The following is a 21,457-nucleotide window of genomic DNA, read 5'->3' as shown; positions in this document are numbered from 1 at the left end:
ATCTTGGTCATAAGAAGACTGTATCTTGCTAAATGCAGTGTTGTCCATCACCTATGAGTCTGTGAAAATCATAACACAAAGAAGTTTACATTTCATAGGTAAATTTACATTTGTTCAGAAATTTGTTAAAATGCAGGCTTAATATTTTCAAAATGTTGACGAATCAATCACAGGAGAAAACTCAGTTCATCAATAATTGGAACAATATTTCACTTTCTCTTTTAACAGGATAGGGACTCTTTGCCCAGAAGTTCTATAAATTTACTTTGCAGCATAGCATGATGATCACATATCTCAAACATTAGTTAACATGCTTGGCAGGAGGGCTATGTAAATCACCTCTTTTTGTTTTTAGTGCATTTTCCACATGTTCAAGAAGCAGTGAAAAGATTAGTTGCTCAAGAGAAAAAATTATTAAGTGATAAAATCAAAGCACAAGAACACAAGTCCTGTCAAATGTGGGAGTATAATCCAGTAGAAAATAAAATAATTTCCATTTCATAGAAACTCACTAAAGTTATTTACATATATTGAAATGTCTCTTTTCTAGAATTTTCAAAAAAAAAAAAGAACACTACAAATAACCCTGTTGATTCTATTTGCACTATTTGTGGAATAAGGAGCTACTCATCTTGGTTAAAAAATCTGAGTCTGGCCTTCAGCCAGCACGGGCCAGATTCTGCCATCCTTATAGAGCTGAATAGTACCTTAAGCTGGGCCTGATTATGAGCCGATCACTCATGTTGTGCTGAGGGGCTTTTTTTCTGCATGAATGGGACCATTGTGAATAAACATTTACAAGTGATTCACAATTTGGCCTATGTGAGTGGTCTCACTGCCATCAATGCAACTACTCACGGAGTAAAGCACTACTAAATAAAACTGGCAGAATGTGACCCTGTTGTAGTACTTGACATCTAACACGAAGATACTTTTTCATTAGCTGAATGAAACGCTGCAACCAACAGGCTATCATTCATTCTTCGAGACGAGGCTGATGCAAGATCATGACAAGCTTAATGCAGGCCTGCAACTTATCACACCTCAGGTTTAATGAGTGGTTGAATACCTATTTATTTAATGTAGAAAGTTGTGCTAGCAACAAGTAACAAAAAAAATTTCCATTGCTAGATTTGAGGATGAAGAATTAATTAGAATTGCATCCCTTTCACTTAATTAAAATCAGCAGGAAGATGACATGGGCTTTTATTTTCCCCTTTGATTTTGGAAGCTTCAAACATCTGAAATTGTTGCAATATTTTGAAAACGGGTATTTATTGTGTAATAAATTTGCAGTTACAATAAATTCCTCAGAATTGTTGCATTTTACTCCTGACACAAAAAACATTGTACAAACTATTTTGGGGGGATTTCAGAAGAAAACAATAGCAAATTCTGCTATGAAAATAAATAAATTGAAAGAGTCAACAACAAAATGGATCGGAGATTACCAGCTAAACTTTTCCTACTTTGTCCACTAATGAAACCCTAACAAAAAGTTCTGTGCATCACTTTGGCATGTTCTAAATATTGTACCTTAAAAAATAATTATGTGAAAACTGAATAAAATATAACAAAAAAAAAATTAACTGAAAACAGTTTGCTAAAAAATCCCTTGTATTTCCGCCACTTTCATCCTTCTGCATGCAGCAAAAGTATCTATACAAAACTAATGCCTCTACCTGTACCAATAAAATTCTTTTTTTTTCCTTCATTGCTTTAAATTATAAGCTTAGTTTTACTGCTGTATAAACAGACCATAAAAAATGAAAAAGATAACTTCTGGCCAGAATACTCTTTTCCAGGTCCTCAGGCCAAAATAGAAGCTAATTTTTAAAAGGAGAATCAAATCAGGAAACCACAAATTGGAGTATATGTATGTGTTAAAATTTGAGTTTATTGCTAGTGGAAAATAGGACAATTTTCCTTTCAGCTGTGTAAGACTCTGCTGTAAAAATCCCATTTTCAGTTGATCCTGATGGTTTCAAAGTCAAGTTTGTTTATTTCCTTGAAAAGCTACAGAATGAGTCCATCTCCTATTTTTGTTTCAAGTTTAGCCCTCCTGAGTGGGAGAAAAGCTGGGGATTCCTGTGTGTTTGTTTTTGTGAGTACTGGTAGTTCTGCAGTTGCTGTTGTGAAATCTGCTTCCTGATCTTCCCTTTTTCCCCCATGCTCTCTCTGTTCCTAACTAATGGCCAGAGAGAAAAGCAAGAATGAGCAGGGGGTGCCCCGAGAGTTGTATCCTGTTCTAATCACAGCCATGCAAGTCCTTCTTTATTTCAATTAATTTACTTTGCCTTTATGAACCTGAGAGTCTGTTGCTTTCAAAGAGGCTGACATTTCACTCATCTGAAGGAGCTTGGAATGTGACAGGGGAAAGGGAGGAGAAGTAAATCAAAGCAGATATCAATTCTCCAGATGTAAAGTATTTTTCTTCTCCTCTATTTTTTTTCCACCAAAAATGTCAGAAAGTCTGCTGACATTTTAATTCCTTTGTGATAGGCTGGGAGCTGAGAGCCAAATCCTGCTGCCATTGCAGTCAAAAAGATTTTTCTTATATACTTTAAAGGTAGCAAACTAGTCTTACACTCTGGAAAGCATATAAGCAAAGTTTCAACAAAATATAACTAAAATAAAATGAACAGTACTCTAATATAATCTTAAAAACAGTTACAAACTGAAACTGACAAGCTCTGTTGGGCTTTTTTTTTGCTTCAAATTGACCACAAAGTAGCAAAACCCAATAAAATTGACTGTACTGGAAGTAAGACCCCAATGTTTTGTTATTTGGGGTTTCTCCCTAATCTGTATTCTGTTAGAAGTGTAGGAGTACTATTCTATGTTGTCTTTTAGTCGCCTAAGCTTCATGACACCCTATCAATAACAGTTAAGATTTAATTTAAATACTCTAGCTGGCACATAATCTGTGCACATCTTTGGAAACTCTGTTAAACACTGTGATCCTACTTTTAGTGTTATATTTGACCCCAAAAATCTCATTATCCTTAATAGAAACACACTCAAGACCATAAGATAAAGTAGGATCTTCTGCTCTGATTTCATTAGTTGTTCATTGGTATAAATTCAATAAGCTCAACATACATTTAGCAAAACAGCAGAGCTGGCTTAGAGCAGCAGCTCAGTGCTGAGAGAACTCAGTCTACAAATTCTACTGACAACATGAATGGTCATATATTTCCTTCTTTGCATGGTGTGCTTAGAGATTTACATCATGGGTTTAGTATAATAAATTTATTATCTTTTACCAAGTTGTTCCTTTATGAAGTATTCATTTGTAAAGCACAATTTTTTATACAGGACTGCTAAAAAACATAGAGTAGACACATTTGCTTAGTAGTTTTATTTTTTTTCTTTTTCAGATTCTATAATCATATTTCATCAACTGTTACAACAAAACATATATAAAAAGCAAAACAAAGAGGGCTTGTTGAGCTTGATGCATGGTAAATCTATTTGGTTTATTCTCAGTTTATTTTTAAATATTATATTGCATTTCTTTAAGCAGACATCGTGTATATTGTGATTTCTAGCATTCCACACACAGCAGCTTATTTTTGTTCCCTTTAAATATGGGAAATAAAAATGGTTTTAGTTTGCTTTAAAAAAAAAAAAAAGAAAAAAAAAAAGAAATTGAGAGAGGGTATTGCTATATTACATGGCCCAAGAAATATTGGCAGCATGCTCTTTGGCTTTCATCCGTAGAACTGCAATGCTGGAGGACCTTCTTTCAAACTCTGGCTTGGTTTCAAAAGCATGTCCATTGGTTGCCCCAGAAAGCAACGAGTCAGTGAAAAAATTATTGAGGGGCATGTGGCTGAATTGATTCTGGTGGTTTGAAAAGCCTGTGTAGCCAGAATCTGTCCGGGGTGAATGGGAGTAAGGTGTCATACAGGAGGACGTATCTCGTGGCAGCATGCAGGAGGTAACCACAGAACCACTGGCCGCATTCCCTGCCCACAGATTGTTCTGAATCTGGAACATATAACATGAATACAATTAAACTTAGAGAGTTCATCTTTTGTTTTCTACAAGGCTTGGTTTGCTTTATTCACACATAATTAGTTCTCCTCTGAAACAAGCAAGAAGCATTTAGCAAGTTCTCTGCAACCATATTAGAAAATTGTGTGAAGAGATCACGAGTCAAAATAAGAGATTGTTCTCTTAAGAGCAAGGGCTGATGAGTCATGTTCCTTGCTTTGTCATCCATTTGTTCTGTAACTCCATATATGATGTCTAGTGTTGAACTCCAGGATGCCATCAGCCCAGCCAGTCAATAAAGTGAATGGAAACACACAACCGACATCAGAGAAAAGGTGTCAAGACTACAAGAACACAGATTGTTTTCAACATAAAATGCTTCTTCTCATTAGAAAAGGGTGAACAAAAGAAACCAATTCAGATTTCTCAAGCGACAAAGCCCAACAACTATTTGAAAAATTTAATAATGAGAAGCCTTGCATAATTGCTTTAAAACAAATGAAACCCTAAAACACAGGAATTACTAATAATACATTCAAGACTTTGTCTTAAATTCGTTTCAAAGATAGATTTGACATAAAATTTCTTTTCAAGATTTTTTATGTGAAATAATAGTTTGAGGGCATTTCTGTTTCAGCATCCAGCCTTAAGCTGCATTGTCCATCCCTGGAAAACATTGCATGACAGACTAGGAAACAAACTTTGTGGTTGCCAGCAATGTCTGGACTGACCATGTATTCAAGCTTTGATGTATAATCTTTTCTATACTTGGCAGTCATTTAAAGCTTCATTCTGAGTCTCAGGCCTTCTACCATCTATGTATTGATGCTATTTATGGATAGGTATTTTTCACTTGTTTGTTACTAGATGAACAGACAGGAACATTTTTAAGACTTAAGACAAGTCAGCTCTTGTTGTTATCTCAGACTGCATGGTCTTTCATCCCTGCTCTAGTCACTTTGATTTGATCAAACTTCACACTCAGCAGCTGCCCTTCTGTTTTTCAAAACTCTCTACTCTCTCTCTACCAGTACTACATGAATATGATATAATTTCTGACATACTCAGATTTCCTCAGTCATTCCTCATTTGAACACACCATTATATAATATACAGCTTTATATGTCTTCCCCACTTTTATCTATATATCTTTCCTGAATGCTGATTATTTTTAATGTACAAATAACATCAGGCAAGACATTTTTAGCCCTCATTCACAGTACAGATCTTGTCAGCCAGCAACTATATCCTTTCCTATTTGTTTTCCTTTGCTAAATTTGTCTTCACTCTAAACATCTGTTGTCTGTTCAGTGTATCCTTGCCCTGATGCACTGCGATTGAGCCCACGTGTCTTTGTTCTCTGTAGCATGTTGGAGCAACTCAATTACTCTTCAGCTAGCACTGAAAAGTGAATTCCCACTTCAAACTTCATATTACATTCACATGCCAAATCCACAGACAAAGGAATTTTGACTTTAAGATAGAAAGGTTATCTCTCTAGCTGAGTGATATTTTCCTGTCAAAGTAGAGGTCAGGGGAAGTAATGAATTATGACAGACACACACATATGCACACACAGAATGAAAACATGTTTCTAAGGCTGATGAGTTGTGTTTTCTCCCATTGTCCTATCACTTTGCAACAGCACATACCAAACCACCAACAAGCTAAAGCGATAAATTATGGTTCACTGAACTCATCTAGCTGAGATCTAGTGCAGATAGGAAGGATGAAATAGTCTTATTTTAAAAGTTAATATTTTAAACAGTTGTATTGGCAAGGTCATCAGGAGCTGGCAAACTAATCTGTGCTCCTTGGGAATTCCAGCAGGAAAAAAATAATCCAATAGATGCCCCATTTTGGTTTCCTGCAAAAGCCTGGGGGCAAATCACGATAGAAATACCTCTCCCCAAACTCAGGGTCTGCTCAGCTTGTTTACACAGACATGCATGAGTGCAGTTATAGCTGCACACTGTAGTGGTTTTTGTTGGCCAATCTGAGATTTCCTGGCCAATGGGCAGGACACTCATGGGCATGCCTTTCCACGCATACACATACACCCACATGGCTGGGGGCACTTCAGGCTTCTGCTCCTGCATATTTTAGGGGGTCTGCTGGGAGGCAATGGAGGGAGTAAAGAGTCTGAGGAAGGATGTGGAAGACCTTTCGTCCTTCTTGTGGGCCTCCTGAAGTCTGTATGAGGAAATCTAAAAAACGTTTCAGAACTTTCCAGTTGCCTTCTCCCATAATCACTTCTCAGAAGACTCAAACTTCAGCCCATGGGAGACTCTAGTTTGATATGATTCCCAGCTGCCTTATTACTCCTTAATTAACCTACCTGAGCCAGCTTTCCCCTGGGAGAAACTTGTTGATCTACACAGTGTCAAATACACGACCTGTTTCTGAAGGATGCCATAATCTCCAAATCTAACTTCCATGCAACAAATTCTTATTTATCTGACTTACTGAAATTTATTTCTAAGAAATCCTATACCAAATGCTGCAGTCACCCAGGCAGCACAGATATAATTATGGGGGGAATTTAAAATAAAATTAAATACAAACATGAATAAGTTTGCCTTTAATACAGTAATGATGGGAAGTCTTCAAAAGGTTCAGAGGCTCAGCTAGAAAGTGCCCATTAACCTATGTGGTCTGGAGAAATCACAAAATCATTCTTTCTTCCCTTATTTTGAGTAATTTGGTTTGCAGTAAACTATGTTTAGTAGCACCAATTTTCCTGATATTTTTATCCCAGACAAATCTCTTTCAATTTAGGTTCAGTGAGATTGCACAGGTGTAAACAAGAACAGAATTCAGCCGCAAATCCTAAAATATGTCAATGTCTTTTTAAGGAAATATATGGACAAGCTATTAATTTCTAAAACTTTTAAAGGAGTGCCCTAAGTTTCTTCCTTAGATAAAGGAATCCAAATTATGAAACTTAGCTTTAGGAATGCCACAAGACTCCAGGAAAGCTTTACATCTTCTCTCATGAGGCAGTTATGCTTTCCAAAATAATGTTTCAATCATATCAATTTTCTATTCATTTTAGTTGGTTGAGTGACTTCACATTTGCTATTAAATTTTAATATCTTTACAAGGATTTACAACATAAATATCTTGTAGTGAAATTTAGGTGCAGAAGGTATCCCTGTATTAAAAATAAATACAGTAATGTTTCACAATGAGTCAAAATGATCAGACCTTCTTCTGGTATGTTAGAAGGAAAAGCAACATTATGTACATGAATTTAAAGAAAATATTTTTCCTCTTAAAATCTTGTGTGATCCATGAACTATATAAAAGGCAATTCAGAGACTGTGAATGAGGCCATACATACAGCACATCTCTGGTTTCTGTTAACATCACAAACAACATGAGCTTTGCTCTTGTGGTTACCATGAAATTACCAGAGCCCTTCAATATATTTACCTACTGTATGTTTTATACACACATACACATGCACACACCCCCTTCCTGATAGAAAAAGAAATAGGATTTCATAGCTGTGACAAGAACATAACTGGAGAATTATGGTTGTTAACATGGTTATGATATAATTTCCTAGGCACATGACCTTCTGTTAGACACTGCAGAGGAAAACGAGCTGAGGTAATTGGTCATCCCACTTGGTGTCATTGCTTTTTTTCTATTAAACTTTCAACTCCCTGAGCTTCAGCCTTTTTATGTGGCATCTGGAGAAATCACATAAATTCAAAAATCAAATTTTTCTGGGTGTTTTACTATCACTTCCCTAGCTTTATTCGCCTATCACCAAACTCTTGGCTCATGTTATTTCAGTCACCTGCTTATCTAGACTAGAGACTGTCTCCAGCAGACACCCCTGTGAACATACACAGCTTCTATTTGAGTGCACTTATTTTAGTGCTTCATATGGGAAAAAAAATTCTAATATTTTAAGATCTCTAGATATCAAGAGATGTTATTGTTATATAGATGCTATATCTGCTGAATGTTATTATAATTACTGTAGTAAGTAATTGGAAACTACACATTTATTCTGTGAAAACAAGAGTGACACTAAATGAAGTTAAGAATTTATGTAATTATAGAAAACATGTGAATGTCAGACTGATTTGCTAAACTTTTGTCACTGCTCTCCTTGCACTGCCAGAAAATATCAAATCTCTGCTAGCACAAGGAGCAACTTTTGGGGAATTAAATAGCTGTTAAATTGCTCAAAACTACTAGTTCATAACTTGTATCTGTTGTCGATCTAGTCCATCAGCACAATTAATTTGGTCTGTAACTTTTCATATTTTTTTTTATCTAAAGAGTGCCTCTTTAGAATATCTGGTAGAAATACTGGTAGAAATTTGCCTGTACTTCTTAAGTTTGTAGATTCTCAGAATAATTTAAATGGATAAGAGCCTCTGGGATTATTTTTCTAAACCCTTGCTTGCAGCTACTCTCGAATTTAGACAAGGTTACTCAAGCCCCATCCAGCCATGTTTTGAGTGGCTCCAGCTGCAGGGGGTCACTAATTTCTAAGGGCAACTTGTCCCAGTGCTTCACCTCTCTCGCTGTATCTTTACATTTATATCTAGACAGAACCTCTCAGTGTTTAATTTGTGATTATTTTGTAGGAGCTGCTGGACAAGTGCACATGGAAGATCACCTGTACTGCATTGGGCTCATGTATGAGATGCAGCACACAATTTTCAGATTAAATTAAATGCTAATTAGCACGTTAGTGAGAGGTTTAATGACACAGATGTAAAATATGTGATAGATGCCTTCAGTCCACATTTGGCTTACACATGGTGAACAAAATAAAAATCTGACCACTAGATTCCTCTCTTAAACAAGTTTGCTAAGCTTCAAAATAATGTAGGATTTGAAAAGTCATCAAGCTTTCATTCTTGTATGAGATGTTTTATAAACTGTAAATTCTCCCTACTGCAAATTCAAAGCCATTTACCATATGGGTTAATTATATTTCAACTCTATGATGCAGTTAAAAGACAATACTTCATACTTTGAAAAATACTACTAAAAATTGCGTGTATCTTAGAAAAAAAAAAAAAAAAAAAAAAAAAAAAAAAAAAAATTTTCCATATAATTAAGTCCCAGCAAAGCCATTCACACTTAAAGAAATACATGTTTCACAAAAAAAAAAAAAAAAAATAAACAAACACATAGCAACAAACTGAATGTTGAGAGTATGAGAAGGCCCACATACAGTGGTGGTTTATTATTTTATTACCAAGAAAAAATAGAAGTGCAGTGCATGTGCTACTCTGTGTGGAACAGACACCACCCTGAAAGATTCACTCTTGTTGGAAGATCAGCCACAGCAAGGCAAGTGAGCACTTATGCAGCAAGACACACACCATGAAGGTGGTGGCTCCATGCTGCCACAGCTAGACAGAGTGAGTGTGTGATAAACCTTCTTTGAAACTAGCTCAGATATGTCTGCCACATCTACTCATGCTTAATCAGTGCACCCATACCGTTAATGAACCATTGTGATTAACTGTCATTTATATGTCTTCTACAGTTAAAAGAAATTTTAAGTCATATAACATGTGGTGTCTAATACATTCCATATGAACACTTAATTGGAGCATGTAACTTTGATTATTGCTAATGAGGATTAGCCATATGTACTGAGGCTAGAGCAAACTATAATGATGATCCAAGGACTTAGTACTTAACACGTGTATGCTGATACCACTTCTACATCTTTGACTGCCAACACATCATGTGATGCCATGCTGTTCAACATATTAATTTGATTTATCTTTCTGGTGGATAGAATGCAAACTTCAGCCTCTTCCTTCTATTTCTGAGATTTCAAAATTTTCCTTTCTTTCTACACCTTCTATATCGTTCCTGTTCCCATAATTTTGAACAGCTTTTGTTGTCTTAGGATTTCCATCTGCACTAGGTTGGGTTTTTTCTGCTAAAACAAAAAATTAAATTCTATCCTACCCAAGTCTTTCCTGCATTTTCAAGAAAATTTTTAAAGCACCTAAACATTTTATATACTATAATAAGAGGAAAGGTAGAGTGGAGTGACAAAATTAATCCTTTTAAAAGAACTTCAAAGAAAAAACACAATAAATGAACATGACTCAAAGAACAAGTAAGAAGGAGGAAAGATGTAAAGCAAGGAAGGAGCCTAGGTGAGAGAAAAATGTTGACCTTTTTTGTCTGCTTTTCAATGATGCAATGTTTATTTGCATACTGATGCATTTTTTATAAAGATAATATCTTTATCCATTTATCAATTTATCAATTTATCAATTTGATTCATACAGGGAAAGCTGGAAGTCTGTATGATAATAGCATAGGCTCTTGTGTGTAAATAAGGAGGAGGTAAAATGAAATTTTGTCTCAGGTTTTCTTGTTAGTTCTCATAATGATCATTGAATCTGATGAGATCAAATACTCTTTGTAACAAGAGCCTTCCCACTAACACAGGATGTCAGGAGTCAGATAAAGACAAATAAGGTAAGAGAAGAACAAAGCTAAAGAGGCTTTTTATCCTTCCTTTTTCAACATATCATTTATATATCTGTGTAAGATAACTACAGATGACTACATCTGAACCAAGTATCAGAATAAAAAAATATTTAGAGATCATCTTACCTATTTTTACACCTTATGTTTTAGGAATAAAAAATTTAATTGATCAGATTTTTGACAGCTGTAAAGGGAGCGCATATCTGGAATAAAAGTCCCTTGGGATAAGTTTCCTAAATACAAATGTCTAATACTTATCTGACCATGGCTGCCTAAAATGAAGAATGGATCCTTCTTTTAAGTCCTTTTCATCAACAGTTCAACAGTGCCTCCGATAACCAGAGACATTTTAAGTAACATTCTAAACTGTATTTAAATGACTGAATTAAGTATTGCTTGTTTACTAATTCACTCTGGTGGAATGAAATCAACTTCCCCATGAAAGAAAGTTTTCTCATTTCCCCACTGATGTTAAGATGTTCCACCCTCACTTTCACATCAGTTGGATATTGCTAGTTAAGCTAAAACTGTCTAGGATATGTGTTTTCCTGAGTACACTTAAGATGACTTAGACCACAATGTGTTGCATCTGCAAGAGAACCTTGAAATTCAAACACTGAAACTAATGAAACTGAGAACTTGTAGCAAAATGAATGAAAATTACTCTGCATAAAATTTTCCTAGAAAAACCTTATTTTCAGCATATTGTTGTTAAAGCCTTGAAAAAAAAAATCCGAATAACAGATAATTGTTCTAGAATATGGTACAAACTGCCCTCCTAGGTAACCCAGGTTTTGACAGTATAATTAATGGAAAATGCATGCCGAATTTGGCCAGTTTAGGAGATATTCAATTTCTTGGCAGGTAGACAAGAAATTTAAAAAAAAAAAAGCAATATATGTAAAAATATTAAAGGTTAGACTGACAGAGCAATGCAAAGAATTATTATCTACAAAAAAAAATCTAAATTTTTATTATTGTGAAGATGTGGAATTTAATAGCAAAATTAGACTGGATTACAGAGACAGGTGTTGGACCAGACCACCTTCAGACGTCACTCCCACCTCAACTTTTCTCTGATTCAGAGACAACCTTCTGTCTGAAATGGAAAAAACCTTTCAGGTTTATTAACACAATGCATAGCAGCATTAAATTCTTAATTTGTATTTGATGAAGGTAATTGCTGAAGAGAATTTAGCAGAAGCCTCCAGGACATCCTCTGTTGACTCTAAGAGACTGATGCTTCTGCTGGAATGGCACATAGATGTGTTTTCTCAACATATCCATGGCTGGACTCAAAACAGAAATCTGCAGGCTGCAAATCCTTATAATGCACACCAGAAATTCATACTTGTTCCTTCTCTTTCTGCCATAAAGCTGCAAACTTCTCAGCTTGATTTCATCATTTTTCAACATTCAACCATTTTTTTTCCCACAACAGGGAGTGTGTTTTTCTCCGTGTTGATTCTTAAATAAGATCTAGTGATCCGTATTCCACAATCCACATGAGAAACTATTTATTTAAAAATAAGGCAAAGTTTGTCTAATATTTTTCTATTTCATTGTCACAAGAGAGGTGCCTGTGGTGGTGGTGGTATGGGAATAAAAGTAAAAGAAAAAAGGATATTTGTTTTACTTTCTTACATTAACTACAATGAAATAAAGGAATTGTTGGGGAAATCAATTTATAACATTAAAATGAAGCACATTTAAATATCTTTTCTGCCTGAGTTGCAGGATAAATTGATGAATTTATCGCAAGCCAGGCACAATATATTTATTTTCTGTAAGTTAAACACTTAATGGACATCTAGTTCAAAATATTTTAATGCAATGATGTTAGTAGTCACTGTGTTTTTAAAACAGATTTTCATTAACTCAGGCATTCTCACTGGAGTCTGTGGTTGTAGGTGAGCACGTCACGTTGCTTGTAAATGAGTATATGTTTTGTATTTTTACACGTCTTAGAGATAATTGATCTAAGATTAGAGGACCAGCATTTGCATTTCATCTTCTGGTTTTCAGAATCTATTAATTAGTGATGAAAGTATTTGTCAGGCTGAAGCTTAGTTGTGTCATATGTCTAGCAGAAATTTTTTGACAAAAATATAAACAGAAATGCAGTGAATTAGTCTTTCTAACAATCTGAAAGTACAGAATAAAAAATTTATGGGCTTAGAATTTTATAGAAAATATTATCATATAGATTTAAAATGTGGGATTTTTGAAGAACATTAATTTTAGGACAATAATTTTAAGCACTTACCAATTACTTATATTATTCCATTATCTTATACTAATGAAAATTTTGTCACTTAGGAAAATGCGTAAATGGAATCCTACTAAAAATGCAAGATAAGCCAGCAGACACAAATTTAGTCTAGAAATCCCAGTTTCAGCACTGTTCCTTGTATCACTTATTGCTACCAGAAAGTCAGAAAGACCTTCAAAGGAGAGTTGACCACCTTGAATGAGATCTTTGAATGAACGCATATCTATGTTTTCGTGAATCTATCTGGGGCTACCTAAGATTGTGTCCACCTACCTAAACACAGACATACAGTGGTTGATAATGCAATCTGGGTTATTGCCCTGCTACATTTTAAAATAAAACTGGGCAGACTTACACACCAGCTCAAGTGATTGTGTCCATGTTCTGAGTTGCTGGAACACAAGCCAGCTCTGGCCAAGACACCAAATGTAGTAATACACAACCTCTTCAGAGGTAAAGCACATTAAACTGAGTATATTGCACAGGAGTCAAAGACCCCTGGTTTGTAGCTAACCACATTCATAGAATCATAGAATCACCAAGGTTGGAAAAGACCTCCATGATCAGATCAAACACTGCCATACCAACTAAAGCACAGCACTAATTGCTATTTCCAGTCAATTCTTGAACTCTTCCTGGGATGGTGACTCCACCATTCCAATGCTTAACCACCATTTCAATGAAAAAATTATTCCTGAGCCTCCCCTGGCTCAGCTTGAGGTTGTGTCCTCCTGACCTGTCACTTGTTCCCTGGAAGGAGAGACCAAGGCCCACCTAGCTACAATCTCATTTCATGCAGCTGTAGAGAGTGGTAAGGTCTCCCTTGCACCCCCTTTTCTCCAGGCAAAAAAGCCCAGCTCCCACAGCTGCTCCTCATATTACTTGTGCTCCAGTCCCTCAATGTCCTTCTCATAGTGAGGGGCCCAGAATTGGACACAGGGTTTGAAGTGTGGCCTCACCAGTGCCAAGCACAGAGGGACAATCACAGCTATGGTAGGGCAGGATGCCATTGGGCTTCTTGACCACCTGAGCACATGCTGGCTCATGTTCAGGTGCAGTCAGCCAGTACCCATGGGCCCTTCTCTGCTGGGTCACTTTCCAGCCACTCTTCCCTGACCCTGAGGAATACTTCATTCTGCCAATTTAGAGCATGACCAAAGCAAGCCCACATAGAAAATGAGCATATTCTTAAGGTTGGCAGAGACCCTGCTACCTAATGAAGCTGAAGAGTACAAGAACACCAGTAGTTGAAGGGAACCATGCAAGATTTCTTGCTTTGCAAGGTTCTTTTTTTAATTAATTATGTGGTAAAAGCAATATGAAGCTGGAGACATGGAAAAAATGGCTCCAGAACAAAAATATCCAATGTGCTAAAACAAGCAAAGAGACAAACAAAAGCAAAGAGTGAGGCAAAGCAGTAAACCAAAGGACTGGAGAACAGAGACAGAAGATTACAACCTTATTATGCAGTATACATTACTATTTACTAATAGGGAACTGAAAAGGAAAAAAAATAAATTAAACCAACTGCAACTGTTTGAGAGTGCTGTTCTCTCCCTGTGCCTCTCTCCCCCAGCAATATACATTCAGTTCTGATTCTACATGGCTATATTACAGTTTCATGCTAGTAGGAAACTTTTCTATTTAATGGTCTGTTGAGATCCATAAAGAAATGGTGCATATTTAACACATCAAACAGAAGCTCTGTAGAGATCAGATAGCTCATACCTCATCTTAGTAAAGTATACAAAAACAGAGTTATTAAGATAGCTGCCAAAGGTAGAACCAAAGTACAGCTTGGTCTTTACCATACCTGAGGGTAGCTGTCAGTCCTTGGAAGAACAGATATATCATAGGTGGCAGCAAAGTGGCTTTTAGCTTGCTGGATCTGACCATAACGTTCTCTTTTTCTCCATTTTGCTCTTCGATTCTGGAACCAAACCTAAAGTATACAAGCAAAGATTCATCAGGGTAAGCAAAATTATATACTGTGCAAAGGGTTTTAAGAAAATAAGAGATTTTGGACAGTGGCTATGAAAATTTCTGTTTATTTACAAAAGAGAAGTTTCTCCACCTAAAAATTAATTTTTTAATGTTTCAGTCTTGTAAATGTCACATCTGCTTAACTTATTGCTGGCTATTTTAAACATACATATTGTTTAATTTATATTATCTAAAAAAACAAACAAAAAACCTGAAAAAGATCAGTCTCTAGCAAGTAAAGAAACATTCTCTTAAATTCCCATGCCCGCTGACTTGCTATGACTACCCATAATCTGCCTCCTAGAGGTGTCCATAGTCTTTATCAAGTGCAGTAATAAAAAGGCAGGAAAAATTGGCACAGTAGTCTGCACAGCAGGAAAGGTTCCTATAAGGAAGGCTAAAAGGCCAGGAAGATAATAAAAAGTCACCATGTCACAGGCAGTTTTTGAACTGTTGTGAATTTTTTTTCATATTGGTGTTAGGTGATATCTGTTTCTTATAAAGGAAGACAAAATAATTGCACTTTAGACTATGGAATAATTTTAGATTTTATGCTTAAATTTCTTTATACTCTTTGGTCTGTTCTACAATATTTTGAGTGTCAAGTATTATATCAAAAACCCATTATACACCCATTTCTTTCTGTTACTGATAACTGGCATTGTCCCATGGTCTTAATAATTTATTTTTGTCTTTAACTTTAGTTTGGACTGGTTAGGAATTATCCTGATGAATTAGGATTACTTAGAAAAATAACGCTGTGTAAGAGTAATATACAACTAGTCATTATTGTTCTGGTGTAAGTGAGTTCTCTGAGACTTTTTTAAGAAGTCACACTTTTAACTGAACCATTATTTGTTTTAAAGGAAACAATGGCATTGGTTAGTTGTCCTCTAAATTGATCATTACTTCAATTTGATATGTGCATACATGAATGGTATTTTTTTATAGATAGTTGCTTCCTTTTTATAGATATTTAAGGGATATTTTCTGGTTCTGTATTGTGGGATATTTAAAATAACACTGTTTAGTTTATAATTTCATTCTTGCATTGATCTTTGGAGAACTCAACTGTCTTTTGATACTGCTTAAGCAATCAAAGCATAATTTTGCTCATTTTGATTCCCAAAGAATCAAAATGGCAGATATAGTATGTGCAATCTTTTAAAAGATTCAGCAACCAAAGCAAGGCTCATGAATATAACTCCTCATATATTGTTAGGGACCTTGGTGGCAAATTTGTGTTATTTATGATGCCTGAGGCTCAGCAAAAAGAAAAGGGAAGGCAACAAAAAATCTGTCTCCACAGGAGGCATCAAGGACATGATAAGGAAATTTATTCATGAATTCCTTTCCTTGGAAAAAGACCTTGACAATCTTCTTAAAATGGGCACCAATTACTGAACTGACATGCAGCAGGAAAGAGAACAACTTAGATAAATTAGGTTCAGGTTGGCTCTCTCTGCATGTGCACAGGACAAATATTAAATTGGATGTTGATGAAATGGTGGTGAAGGGAACTGTGGGTAAGGTATCCAGCTGATCACTCTGCTACACTAAATCAAACAATTTGCTTGAATTCATAGAAGTAAATGAGAAAAGGCACATATTTTTTTCCTTTGACAATCCCCCAAAATGTTTCTGTTTACACCACTTTACTAGAAACTTACTCTTGGCAGAGATAAAGTAACCATTTGCCTCCACAAAGCAATGTAGAAATCTGCTGCTTGTTATCCTTGAATTGCCAGATGCTTGCCTTTAATGACGTAAGGCCTTGCAAATTGCTTAATCTTGTGATGGAATACTCTTGCTACTCTGGACAGAAATGATCAACATGTTCTTTCATATTTAGCATATGAGAAATGCAAGTAATCTTATAAGAAAAGTAAGAACATATTTAAATGAAATAGAAATAAATACTCTATGAGAGTCTGATGTAGACATAATTTTTTCATTTATTGACTTCTTTTTAATACTCTTACCACGTGAAGCCTCTAAATCTTAGAAAAAAGATGTGATAAAAAGTCAGATTACACACCTCAGTTCAATATTCCCCTACTTGTTCTCACTATTAATTTGTTCTTGAAGTAATTATCTTTATTCCAGAATTATGTATTTCTTAAAACAATGTTTTAACATTATGCTACCCTCTTGTTTTTAAGTCAAGACTTAATCCCAATGAATAGAAGTCATACTCAGAAAGCTGCACCAAATTCAGGAGATGGATTGTGCAGAGCCTAAAGAGTTAAAAGCCACCGAAACAAATTCCACTGACATTGCTGATATCACATCGATGTAACTGAACAGTTTTGGACTCTGCTTTCTGATGACAACAGCAAATGTGATGTCTGCTTGAATATACATGAAAAGAACACTTCTTTATAAAATTAATTAGCTGACTTTCTTTCCGAAAGTGTTTCTGATTTAATTTCAGTTTGTATGCATGTGCACTGACGTCTTTTTCTTTATATGCATGTGTGAGTATGTGTTTAATTACAAGTTGTGAAGTTGTTATCATATTCAAGTCACTAAATTAAAAAAATTAATCCCAGTCTGTAAGAATCAACAGGACTGTTATTCTCTAAGTTGAAATAATGATTATTACCAGAAGAGGGAAGATATCTAAAATTAAGATAAGCTTGCAAATTGTGGCTCACACCCTTTCCTAACAGAACATCTCTAAGCAATGTAAAGGCTGAATTCCCTGGATATTTAGCTTCTTTTCTTACCATAACAGAGAAGCCATAAATATTATTGAGATTACTATATGAGCATGTACTGAATAAATCATATATGTACACAGTTAAATAATGTGCTAAGCGGTCACCGGTATGTTTTGTTCCAAAAATTAGAATAACATTTTTCATCAGTTGTAAATATTTTAACACCAGAAATTGTACCTCCTAATTTTGTGATTTCTGAGATCATTCCATACAGAAAAGATGAAAGGATTATGCCCTTGTTTTATAAGGGCATAAAACACACACATACACATATCTATGTAAATATAGGTGCATATTTATAAATATATTTACACATATTCGTGTATGTGCAGATTCACTTTTTGGATAGAAACAAGGAATTTGGTTGCTTTTTTGGACTGTAATTTGCCATAACACACAGAGAATCCTGTGCATCTGAGTTCTGCACTGTCATCAGTCTGAACGCAACAAGTCTTTAGTGGGATCTCTACACGCAACAATTTATGTTTTCACTGCCTAGAATTCTACAAGAGATCAAGATAGCTTTACTATTGATGTTGTTTTCTCATCCTTTAAACAAGTGTTCAGACCTGCAACACAAGCTATTTAAAAAAATAACAAGTTATTTTAGCACTACAGCATAACAGCTCATGTTCGTAAAGAAATGAGGCAAAACGAGCTGTTTACTTTAGCTTTACAGGCTTTTGTACAATCCCCAAGACTGTAATTTACTCATTCCTACCCTGCACAATTTGTCACAGAAATGCTGGAATCTGGTTCCTACCTGGACTCTGGCCTCAGTGAGCTCTGTTCTCAGAGCTAGTTGTTCTCTTACATAGACGTCAGGGTAGTGAGTTTTCTGGAATACTTTCTCCAGTTCCTCCAGCTGCAAACTGGTGAAAGTTGTCCTGTGTCTCCTCTTCTTACTGCTGGAGACATTGCTGTCACATTTATCACCAAGTTCATCCAGGTCCCCCTTCTCCTGCAGCCCTTTCACTGGAGACATCCTGAGATTGTTGCAATTGTCCATGGGCCTGCTCAGCTCTGTGTGAAGAGGCTGTCCTTCCACTTTAGTAATCCCGTAGTTCACTGTGTACAAGGTGGGTTAACAGCTGGTTAGTAAATGATCAAGGGGGAAGGAGAGGTGTTTAGATTCAGGAGTTCATATAAAACAGTTTCACAGAGAACAAGAGTCCATCGTGGCAGTGTTCTTTCTACAGCAGCTCATTGAAGAGGAATTTGAAATATTAACTACAGACAGAATGAAAGTGCTAAATCACATTGAATTTTAAATGAGAATTATATGTGAAATAATCGTCTGAAAACTTAAGGAGTAAGGAGACTCTGCAAGAGACTTGAATATTTTCACTCTGCTGCTACTGCTGCTAAAGTAGTTAACAATCCATGAAATCAGCATCAACTCGAGTTGTACAGATAAGGAATCTTAGCACAAAACAGATTTTCATAGAAGAGGCACAAAGCTATTGGCAAATGTGTCTTTAAACTTGGGAGCAAATGTAAAAGCCTCTATTTCTATAAAAATACAAACTAACAGTGAAATAAATTTAATAGCTGTAAACTGACAAATCAAGAAGCAAATGAAATCAAAAATTAAATTCATTTTTAAATTCAATAAATTCCATATATATTCTTTTGGATTTATAAAGTGGAATTGTTTCCAATGAGGTTTGTTATGGTTACAAAATACAGGGCATTACTGCAAAATGTTAACTTATTAAAAGAAATAATTTAATAAACTTTGTAAAAGGATTGCAGGAACTACTTGTCTTTAGGTAAAACTTGAGTGGTAGAGATAAGAAATATTTCGCAGCAGCTTCTTAATAAGAAATGAAAACATTTCCTACTTTTCAATATTTTTATTTATCAGACATTACTGGAAAAGTAATAAGTCAAATAATTCAATTATTTTTTCTTTTCTAAGGAAAAGGTGGGAAAAAAGATTTAAATTCTATAGAAATTAAAACTTATAAACATGCTATGTAACATAATGAACTGGCTTTGAATTTTTATCACGTTCTCAGTAATTTCTTTTCTTTCAATTCGAGCTGGTTGTAATGAAACACAATTTTTAGATACTTACCATCAACATACACAGATAGGAAATGCCCCAAAGCCCTCGGGGCACACAATAAATTAGCTAATTAAGAAAAAATTCCAATGTATAAATCAATTTTATATAGGTTTTTCTTTTTTAAATTACGCTTGAAGAAATCTATCAATATATCTCACATTTTTTTCATACAAATAAAAGAACTTTCTCAAAAAAAAAAGAAATACTTCAATGACTACATGAAATCAAAAAGCATATGATATTGTTAGTCTTATTGCAGCTGATCTTAACCATGTTTTCCAAGTTTTATAGAAAATATATTTTTTTTTTCTGTAGCGATTTTCATCACTGGAATAATAAGAAAGATTTTAAATGTTTAAAAAGAAAATACTCCACATCGTCCTTGCCCATAAGATAGAAACTTTTAGTACTTGATAAAAAGTTTAATACTATGCATTGGTTGACCGACGTGGTTTTCAGAAGAATCACTTTTACGCATCGTTTGGCAACACGGCAAAGAGCCCGGCTACCGTGGCAGGGCGATATTTGGGGGAAGCAAGGATGACCGAGCGACTTTCCGTTCGCTGCCTGGCTCGGGAGAGCGGCCGTGCCCGGTCCCTCGGACCCCGGTCCCGGCGATGCTTTTCCCGGGATTTTGCCGGGTGAAAACGCCGCGGCTCGCAGCGGGGGCGGCCGGAGGGCGGACAGGGGGTTCCGGGGCTGAACAGGGTGAGCCGGGAGGTAGCGGGGGGCGGCCGTGCCCCGGACACCCTCCGGGACCCGCCGGCTCTCGGTGCCCCGGGCGGGCTGTGCCGGAGTGCCGGAGCTGCGCTCTCGGCCGGCCCGGACACGGCCGGGAAAGGTGGGGAAGGCAGCAGCTGAAGGGCTGCACTGAAAGGAAAAGAGCTCTTCAAAGGAAGCGCTTGCCTTCTCCAGGAATTTTTAATAATAGTAGTGGTAGTGGTATTATAGCAGTAGTAGCAGTATTATAGCAGTAGTATTGTTACTATTTTTGTTATTTTACTACGACCTGACAGCCCCTCGCATGCCCACATCGGAAGGCTGCACAGCTGCCTTTGGTCTCCTTGGGCGGGAGAATCCCTGCCCTCCCCCGTACATCTCCAGGACGGGGAATAACCCCGAGATGACGACTCACCGTTGTTGTCCTGGCAGGGTGATGTCCTCTCCAGCCTCACATGATGCTCAGCTCTTTGCAGAGGGTTGAAGGCCTGTACACATTTGCTGCCTGACGTTTTGCTATAAAAGGACTCATTGTCCAAAGTTTCCATAACGTGCTCCAAACTGCCTCCTGCTCCCATATAAAAGTCACTGTTCTTGCTCGGCTGGCTCTTCAGGGCAAACTTCTCGCTCAGAAAATCCATAATCATCTAAGGCTGCTTGAGACAGCGGCTGGACTGTGAGCAAGGGAGGGAGAGCGAGTGGATGGGAGGGAAGGAAGGAGGGAGGAAGAGGCGTTCAGTGCTTAGGGAGCTGTTTTGCCTCTGAGCCTTTGATTTGTCTTGTCTTGAAAGGGGAACCCGAAGTTGCTCTTATATCTTGAAGCTCAGCAGGGCTTCTTGTGCAACCTCCCATTTCTAATGAATATGAAAATAAGCAAGCAGTCTAACTCCACCCCAGGTCCCCCAAGACCTAATCCCAACACAGGAGGGAGTTCCAGGCCCGTTTTCGACAGACAGATCTGTTTCAGACAGACACACACAAGCATTCGGGGAGGGTGAGGGGAGAAAGGGAGGGAGGGGAGGGAGGATAAATAAAAAGGACATTTCCCCTCTGCAACCTATTCTCATTTCTCCAGGGATCCTGGAAGGAGTAATCCCTCGCTTCCCTCCCTCTCCCCCCAGCTCCCTGAGAGGCTTAGAGCGAGGTAATTTCAGGGGCACATACCCTCAAGTAAAGGATCTTCTTTAATCGATTTGA

At 36.6% G+C, this 21,457-nt stretch overlaps 1 protein-coding gene across 1 annotated transcript; it reads right to left on the bottom strand.

Moving 5' to 3' along the window:
- Positions 1–3,381: 3,381 nt before the first annotated feature.
- ALX1 (ALX homeobox 1) lies at positions 3,382–21,046 on the bottom strand. The gene is made up of 4 exons (XM_079305167.1): positions 20,676–21,046; positions 18,233–18,537; positions 14,577–14,705; positions 3,382–3,993 (listed from the first exon to the last, which is right to left on the bottom strand). The coding sequence occupies exons 1-4, from the start codon at positions 20,905–20,907 to the stop codon at positions 3,673–3,675; spliced, it is 987 nt and encodes a 328-aa protein (XP_079161293.1). The 5' UTR covers positions 20,908–21,046; the 3' UTR covers positions 3,382–3,672.
- Between the last annotated feature and the right edge of the window lie 411 nt (positions 21,047–21,457).

The sequence above is a fragment of the Erithacus rubecula genome (genome assembly GCF_903797595.1).
Source record: "Erithacus rubecula genome assembly, chromosome: 4".
NCBI lineage: Eukaryota > Metazoa > Chordata > Aves > Passeriformes > Muscicapidae > Erithacus > Erithacus rubecula.
This window is presented reverse-complemented; position numbering and strand designations above follow the sequence as displayed.

What these genes read in the sequence shown, in the direction of transcription:
- ALX1 (XM_079305167.1), bottom strand. Translation starts at nt 20,907, where the DNA reads ATGATTATGGATTTTCTGAGCGAGAAGTTTGCCCTGAAGAGCCAGCCG. An exon ending in ACCCTGCCAGGACAACAACG is followed by an intron (nt 18,538 to 20,675) that starts GTGAGTCGTCAT and finishes CCTTGTACACAG; the next exon opens with TGAACTACGGGATTACTAAA. An exon ending in GGACTGACAGCTACCCTCAG is followed by an intron (nt 3,994 to 14,576) that starts GTATGGTAAAGA and finishes TATATGTTCCAG; the next exon opens with ATTCAGAACAATCTGTGGGC.